The sequence below is a fragment of the Ptychodera flava genome, chromosome 6, assembly GCF_041260155.1.
Source record: "Ptychodera flava strain L36383 chromosome 6, AS_Pfla_20210202, whole genome shotgun sequence".
NCBI lineage: Eukaryota > Metazoa > Hemichordata > Enteropneusta > Ptychoderidae > Ptychodera > Ptychodera flava.
The window spans coordinates 18,013,921-18,023,019 of record NC_091933.1 but is presented as its reverse complement, the minus strand read 5'-3'; the positions used below and the strand labels follow the sequence as shown (position 1 = coordinate 18,023,019).

The 9,099-nt window shown below is 37.9% G+C and overlaps 1 protein-coding gene across 17 annotated transcripts in view; it reads left to right on the top strand.

The window, feature by feature from the left end:
• LOC139135030 (serine/threonine-protein kinase TBK1-like) overlaps nucleotides 1-9,099 on the top strand; it is a 115,010-nt gene that overhangs the window by 89,230 nt on the left and 16,681 nt on the right. For 14 of the 17 annotated variants that reach the window (XM_070702215.1, XM_070702203.1, XM_070702201.1 and 11 more), the window contains exon 2: nucleotides 8,769-8,866. In XM_070702215.1, coding sequence (XP_070558316.1) covers nucleotides 8,771-8,866 — 96 coding nt within the window. In that variant the 5' untranslated portion in view covers nucleotides 8,769-8,770. Of the gene's footprint in view, nucleotides 1-821; nucleotides 845-3,764; nucleotides 3,787-7,198; nucleotides 7,545-8,768; nucleotides 8,867-9,099 lie in introns of those variants that run through there. The other 3 variants (XM_070702214.1, XM_070702211.1, XM_070702204.1) reach the window with 3 other exon arrangements.

The following is a 9,099-nucleotide window of genomic DNA, read 5'->3' as shown; positions in this document are numbered from 1 at the left end:
GCAAAAACGAATTCAAATGCACTGATGGCATATATTCGTTCAGTTACATAAATTAAAACAATTATATGAATAAAAAATATTAATTGAAATCATGAATCACTCATTAGCTTCTTACACTGTGAGCCTGGTGGTGTAGCAATATATGTATGCTCTCTTCAAAATTTATGAGATAAAATCGCTGATGAAACTTCTTGAAAATGTCTAGACTCATGATTCAAAGTTGGTTTTAGGTATTTGTTGAGGTCATTTGATAAAATTACGAGTATTTTAATGTATTCTAAAGTACTGGAACTTCATTTCTTATATTTTCTCATACGATATACTATGATTGTGAAGAGGAAAGTACGCTGTCTGTAATTAAAAAGAAGCTACATGCCAAAATAACCGAAAATGAATAACTGAGGGTTTCCAATATTTTGTTGGTTTTGAATATCCTTTTCATTGTGAATGAGTCACACATTCATTTTGCAGTTTCAAGTACTGGAAACGACAGAAACACTAAACATTATCGTCACAAGTTCAGATACTTTTCAAACATTTATTCAGCCGTGTGACCTGGCATCAGGTTGATTATACTCGCCATGTGGCGAAAACGAGAGAGGAGAAACGATACAGATGTTTAATCTTAGCTTTTTGTATCGAGCACGTGATTGCCTTATATCCAATAGTAGGCAAAATTCGATAGTATTCCAAGAACTTCAGCTTGTTCCGGGAATTGATTATGATCACAACTGCTGAACTGAAAAGAGTAATCGAAAATCTTCCATGGCTAGCAGAAACAACTGCAGTATACCAGCAAAAGTCTTGAGTTAGTTTCATGCCAGCCGATGACGAGACGCAACATGTAAGTCTGAACGTTACCCCATGCGAAAATGACGTGTACCTGTTTTAAATCAGTATACATGTAAATCGAGCTTTTGGATAAACCGGTGCGCTTGCAAAAGTACAGTGTAGAGCGATATTTGTTTGCCCCGCCCACTAAACACTACCTCCGTCGAACGGAGCCTCTCTTTTGACGTTTATCAATATCGAACATACCACCTCAACATCGATCGACCACAGTCAAACTTAAAGCCCTGTAGTATCTCTCGTCGGTGTTTGTAATAACTTGAGGAAGCTCTTCAGCGTGTGCCAGTTATAAGGTGGTATTGTCAGAAATTTTTCAGTTGCACCAGTTTCTTTCATGAGTTGTTATTGTAAACGAGCTTATAGGTATGCTCTGCCTGCTGCTCTCACAGCATACTCCGAACTCCGACCAATATGTATTTCACACAGAATTGAAGAAAACAAAGACAGCTTTTTTTTCTGGAAAACGTTGACTTAATAGAGGCATGTCGGCATGTGTATAACCAGGTCGTCGAGAGGTCATGTTTATCTGTAGTTTCACTCTATCAAAACGTTTTACTGTGAGAAAATGGCGGCAATGCATTGTTGTTTACCCGCGGGACTGGCAAAAGTATATGATTATTATCATACTACCAAAAGTGTCTACCGCATATTTGATTTGCATATGTTCACCCATTCGACGAACGTTACTCCGTGCGAAAATGACGTGTACCTGTTTCGATCTTCAGGATATACCCGTCTATTTAGGTAACAATACCATACAGTTGATACAGTTCAATTAAGCAAAATTCCTCAATTTATCCAATAAACTATTCTTCTTTTATTACTTTTATCAGGACCTTTCCATTACGTCTGAATTACAAGCTTCGCTCCTACCCAGGCTCCTGCAATTTATTATAGCATTATGGAACCGAAACCACGCATTTGACAGACCAAAAGTTTCGGTCTCGTACATGATTTCGTGCTCTCCTTTAAAGACTATCAAAGAAATTTGAAAACCATTCCTTAGCCCTTATAAACGACAAATGCAAATTTCGGATATGTTTTTTTCTGCTGGTTTGGCATTATCATATACAAACATGTACAGGCGTAACACTGATGTTTTGCTGAAATATAATATCGCTTTGTTAACTTGAAAGGAATAGTTTTGTTAGCATTTGGCCATTAAAGCTATCAACATAGGATAAAACATGCGCATAGCAAAATTTTATACGGGTAAATATGCGATCTATTCTCGTTTTTGGTATATTGATGAATGGTTTAGTTATGGAAAGTTACAAGTACTGCTACTGTATATCATAAACACACACATTATACATACATACATACATACATACATCATACATACATACATACATACATACATACATACATACATACATACATACATACATACATATATATATATATATATATATATATATATATATATATATATATATTACTTTAGTGTATACTGAATATTCAGGGAGATAGAGATAGATAGATATGTAGATAGATTGATAAATATATAGATAGATGGATAGATAGATAGATAGATAGATAGATAGATAGATAGATGGATAGATGTTAAATCTTATAATCTATGTACCAAGCAAGTTTCATCAACTTTGGCCAAGTCCTTCCAGTTACCTAACCCGACCCTGTGGCCCAGGGGCACTTAATTGAGGTTCATTATCTCTAGTATGCTCTGTGACCTTTGACACAGTGCCCACAGGAGTCCCTTTTTAAAGTTCAGAAATTGGGAATATTCATTAAAACTCTCTCTGCTGCTATCTGCTGCTATATCATCATATCATACCATCATTATATCATAAATATACCTAGCAAATCATATCAACTTTGGTCAAGTCTTTCAAATGTTGTATCTCCGTAAAAGTTTGTTAAAAATGCAAATAATTAGTAATCAGCTGATGTAAAAGTGCTGCTTACTTTTATTTGTGCTATATCATTATATCTTCAGTGTACATCTCAAGTTCGTCAACTTTGGTCAATACAGATATATATCCCTAATTAGTAAAGTTCATTTGTATGATGCAACTGAGAAATTAATGCCACTGTCAAAAAACGTCAACATGATCTTGAAATCTGCCACAACATCCAACATTCATGAGATATTTTGCAAGCTACGCCCACAAAAAACTAATATGTTCTTGTCAATTACCAAAAATAATCTATGTAGGCCTAACAGGTTTAACTGAATCTTGAGATGTCGCGCCGAGAGACAGACTGACAACCAGACCGACAAATACCCTATGCGTAACACGTGAGCTAAAACTGTCACCTCAAGAGATGCTGCAGCGACGTATAGTTAGTATTCATTAGCTCACGGTCCCTTTGTGCACGGACCGTGATTAGCTACCGGTATTGGCAGTATGATCTAACATAAAGATTTCGGCGATTCGCCGGTGCATATATATGTGAAATGTTTGGCCCAAAATGTTTATTTGTGACAAAAATCAGAGCATTCATGAAACTATGGAAAACCAGGAAAAACTTTGTATACTGTTGTGCTAAATTCCTCTTCATCGATTGTTTCTAGTTTTTTTTCATCTCTCTAGTTTAATGCTCTGATTTCGTTAAATTGAGTGACAATTTGAGAAGACATCTACTTTTACCGTATATATCATATTACCCTACCAATCCATGTATTTCTGATAGTGTGTGTTCCCCCGAAAATACCCTGTACTCTTAGCCTGATCATTAATTTAATCGGTTATGCACGATATCCCGGACGTTACCGGGATATGCGGTTGCATAGAGCAGCAGGTACGGGTAGCGAAAGCCAGCGGCAAGACCTGAACCACTCTTCATCGCTAAGTAAAATGGTCAAGAATTTACTTCCCACGCACCGTCAGGAAGGTACAACTACTGTCGCTGTTTTTTGCATTTAACAGCTGTGTGCGCGTTCAAGGGTAGTCGGACCATAGGTGATACTGGGTGAGTCATTGTGACAGGTACTTGGATACCGAACTTTGTTACGTACGATCATGGTACGATACGACTGGACCTTCGAACATTGTCTTAAGGTTGTGCATATTCAGTATACCATGTCCCTTAATACAAGAAATACACAACTACATATGACGTCATTCATGATCAATAACAAAGCATACGACTCTTGGTAGATTTTAATCTAATCTACCATAGTCACTTCTACCGTCGAATGCCATTTATTCTGCGTGTCCCGCAAACAAGGAAATAAAATAGGATGTGAAGGTCGAAGTGAACAATGCATTGTGTGTGTAGGCACCGATTTGTCTTTCGTGATGCACGACACACGCGTTGTGACGGAACTCTTAGTTCGGTTAGGAATGCGGACGAGGATTTTTGTACTGCGGCTATACCTGCTACATTTATAAGGGCTACCCCCGACGAGCGTCATGGATAGCTTTGAATCTGGCCGATGAACACGGTAGACTAAATTAGGCCAAAGTAATGAAATTCTTTGTTTTGCGTCCACTCTAAATGGGAAAAGGTACGCGTCTAAGCGGCTGAAAAACACACACAAGAAAATTAACACAATGTAATTTGATTGCAGCAAATAAAAAAATTGTAACAAAATATTAGTTCTGAAAAGCTAAGCGGTCATGTCCTAAAATTTCCTATTCAAATACACTGTGTGTGTTTTTCATGAAACCTTAAAAACCTAAGCGGGTGGGGACGCAAAACAAAGAATTAATTACTTTGGCCTTACTTTATAACACACCTCATCCGCAGTCTAATTCGCCAATTGATACTGTAGTCACGTGGGATGCGATCTTTTTTGCTGATCCATGAAAACGACGTCATCAGGCATCATTTGTTGGAACTGTTGCCTGCCAGGCATCAGTGCCGAAAAATGATGCCCGATGACGTCAAAAACGATATCGGCGCATGCGAGAACCGGCATGTAAACAAAGATTTCGTCTGCGGCCGATCAAAACGATAGTCGATAAATTTCTACGTTTGTCCTACTTTCTGGAGGAGAACCGGACGCTCTGGTTTCCAACAAGAGCTCGAAACGGACGAAAACGATAATCAAAGGTGCATGAACGTTTTGAAGAAGTATTGCGATCCTGCCGGGGAAAAAGTTTTTCTTGCCGAACCACTCCAGCATATTACATGCGACAAGTTTTGTGTATGGTACGTTCCTATTACTGTGGATGAGGTATGTTATAAAACACACATTGACCGGCCATGAGGGCAACGGCATATGTCTTTAACGCATAGGGAAACAGTCTGTTTTTTGGGGTGACTCACAGTCCCTCGGGGTACAGACGTATGCTGTTGCCCTCATGGCCAGTTGATATGTGTATAATGAACCACAGTCAGTTGTGGTTCGGCATTCGGCGAGGGCGCCTTGAAAGTAATAGCCTCTCTTTCTTATAACGCCCATGACAGCGAAACATCAGACAAACGAGTGAAACATATTTTGTACACAAGATCAGGCCGGAAAGCAATAAACAGAAAACCAGAAGACTTGACAGTTATCAATAGACAATGGTCAAAAGGGGCAAAAGGTGTATCACTTTTCACAAGTAAATGTTTACTATAGTAGCATCACCTTGAATGTAATGAAAAGCAAAAAACTGAAAAGTATCACAATTTTATTTCTGTAATATTGTTTGCCTAAGGGATTTTTGAATTCTGGTATATTAGATTAATCAAATACTAGAGAAAAGTTGGGGTCACTGTGCTTGATTTGCTACAAACATACGATGGGAAGTCATTATTTTTCGTTCATGCAGTGAATAAAATGTTCACATTCTTATCGTAAAAGAACATAAAAGTAAAATTTTGAAGTGCCAAGATTCTAATTTAAATGAAAAAAAAATGTGTGAAGAAACAGATTTCTATTTTTTATTCAAATTCGCCAATATTGCACCCAAAATTTCAGAGATAACACGTTTTATATATTCTACGGAATATTTCAACCGTCCTGTACAACTTATACAAGTAGCATTTGGTCATAAGCTTATATTTCTTGTACTTTTTATATAGAAATTCTTTGATGGGTCACAGTGATCAGTTTTTTCACTATCTGCCGAAGTGTAGCCAGGAATTCACAATTTGCATACTCTCTACTCATGATCGTCATTTTGGGTACTCTTCAGCGGGTTCCGTAGACCCGACCGGATTTGGATTAACTCATGTCGGCTTGGACAGATATCCCAAATATCCCAATCCCAAAATCCACGGGTGAATTTAAAAATGAATCAATTTAAAAACTTTCCTGGGAATATGGTTCTACAAACTTCTGACAATATTTTTTATAACCACTACAGAATATAAGTTATATGTAGGCTACGTCAAAAAAGTGTATTGTCGAACATCTGCGAGCAGAACTGTGCAATATATCTTTATTTTTTTCGCGTAACTCCCTTATAAAAATATACGGCTATATGATAGTTGGGGGGGGGGACTTGAACAATTTTGATCATTTTCCATTTTGACAGTTTTTGAGGGTTACTAGGCCTAAGAGGGGGATCTGAAAAAAAAATCAATCGCGATTCCTTCAGTTATTTATGATGCTTCATTAGTGGCCTTAGATGACCTGGATCAGCACAATCAAAATTCTGAACTCAGTCGAAACCATAGACAGTAGAGGGGAAACTCTCCCTCTACTGTCTATGTTGAAACCAATTCTCTTTTGAACGATGTATGGGGTTAACCGTGATGACAACGAGAACAACAATAATAATGATCATTAGGCCTAAATTAATTATTCGTGCCCAGTTGATTCGATTGAATCACTGTGATCTTGCCAATGAAACGCATATATATTGTACTTCTTTCGGTCTGCTCGTGGAAATATACAGAAGTAAAATGAAACCGATTTCGCAAGCTTTAAAAATATGCAGTGACAACAAGTTTTTAGGAAAAGCTGACACCGGCAGAATATTTAATGGTTGGATTGCAGTCCTGCAGAACATTACCCTCCTGTTCGTCTGTTTAACTCCAACTCTGTCATCGTTGTTCACCAACTGTAATATCGGCACCAGTGACCATAGAGACAAAAAAGGTATGAGTACGTATGTTCTGACAGCTTGGAATCTGTAACTCTAAGCATGGAGATATTAGGAGCAGTAGGAGGCTCTTTGAGTTTCTGTGACGTAGGCCTACGAGCTGTGTTTTGTGACCGTGAATGGTCGAGGTGCAGGTAGATCTGAAGATCTGAAGATCTGAAGTTTAACAGACGAAAGCTCGTTCAGTCATTTTCTAACTCAGCCCTGCCATGTAATCTCATTTACTAAAATGATGTTTTGAAATCACTCCATAAAAATGAAAATACCGTAGTTAATCGTCAGTGACGTCACTACCGGTTTAGCATGCCATGGTAGGTGGCGCAGTACAGTTCCAAGTTGCAGGCCTTCTTCAATGGCGGAAGTAAATAAACGCAGCGCAGCCCCAGCAAAATACGCAGTGCGAATCCAGGCCTCGAGCTGCAGCACAGCTACATGGAACGACCTGCACGTATAAGTGCACGTGCAAAGAAGATTTATATGCACTGAGCTATAGACACCGACAGCAAACGATTGTACAACTTCACCTGCTCCATTTTTCCATCTCCCGGCTGGAAAAAACGCAAACGGCTCATTTTTGTTTCGATATTGTTTGAACTTGATAATTTAGAACATGTATTTCGCCGTGACTTGCTTCAGAGCTTCATCGTTTACATAGGAAATGATTTCGACAGCTTTGTGCTTCTTTTTCAGGTACTATTAATTTACATGTAAAATGTACAGTAAGGAAATCATGTTCGATAACTGCAACTGCATATCAAAGCCAAACTTTACGATAAGAGCCATGTTTGTGCATTCCGTTACTTGTACCATGGATTTTACATCCATGCTTGTACTATTGCTATTCTACCCCTGTCCATGCTCGTTGTAATGTTGTAGAGCGATGAACTGGTTCACCTCTTCTCTAGGTCTGGGCATTGAGGTAAAAAAGATGTGCAATATGGTTGAAAACTTTCACATAGGTTGTAAATGTACAGGGGAAATGCAGTGTTTTATCTCCCGTGTGCGCTACAGATTTTTACCTGCTTCCGCAGCATCGTCCACAGGGTCGTAACGCATAATTTGTCATCACAGATTAACTTTTGCATGTTATTTTAATATACAGATATATATTTGAAAGTTTCTGACAAAAAATGTAATATTTATGTCGCCAAAGTATATATCAACATAAATACCTAACTGCAATGGAATCCTAAATGATGTTCAGAATTCGAACCTTTGGCAAAGTGGCAAAGTTGGGCTCTGGTCAGTATTACAGCTGCATAGATTTTGCACAGATTCTGAACATTGCGTAGGATTCCAGTACAGTTGTCAGTATTTGTGAGAGGATACTATCGTGACAAACAATATCTTATCACTATGTATAATTTACGACTTTATTAATGACATAAACCCTTTGAATTTTGTGTTGACTCATTATGCCTTGTGGCCCTTTGTTTTACCTGTCTTCGGTATGATTAAGTGAATATCCCATGATTTTAAGAAAAAACACATTTATGTCCTTCTAAGCCAAAAGAGTGAACTACAAAAATGTTATAATTATCTTCTACGCCACTCTTGGCTTGCCCTGCTCTGAAAGCAATTATACATGAGATTGCTCCAGAAAAAACACAAATTTTAGATACTGATATTTTAATTGTCACTCTTTTCTACAAAAAAGTCAAAAGTAATGCTTGTCCAACAAGCTGACTGAAAAGTATTGAAAGTGTTGTTTCTCATTCAGTTGTGCCAACACAACAGCAATACCTGTTCTTTCTTAATGCAATTCCTGCAGAATTTTATGGTAAAAATTTGCTATAAAAGTGCGTACTTGATCCTGCAATGCAAATATCAGTTTTGAAAATGATAGAGCTGTCCTCGAAAGCATTTTGGTCATGTTTGTAACCTGTATTCAATCTTTCCTTTCTATCATTTCAGCTATGTCAAGTTTAAGAAGCAGTAAACATTACATATGGAACACCGGAGATGTACTGGGCACCGGGGCCACAGGGGCTGTTTACAAAGGAAGAAACAAGGTGATTTTCGCGAGCCTGAGTTATATTCGGTTTTTTATGATTATTTACTGACTATGGTTAATAAAGTTTTACCTGTTTGTTCATAACCTTGATGTTGCAAAAGCCACAAAGTTCTGTAATGTAGTTGCAAGCTAAAACTAGGTGTGACGCAGTGCTACATATTTGCTACCACGGCTTTACAGTATAAGTCAAAAGGTCATGTAAAAGGATTACTGTGGGCACAATGAGCTCTG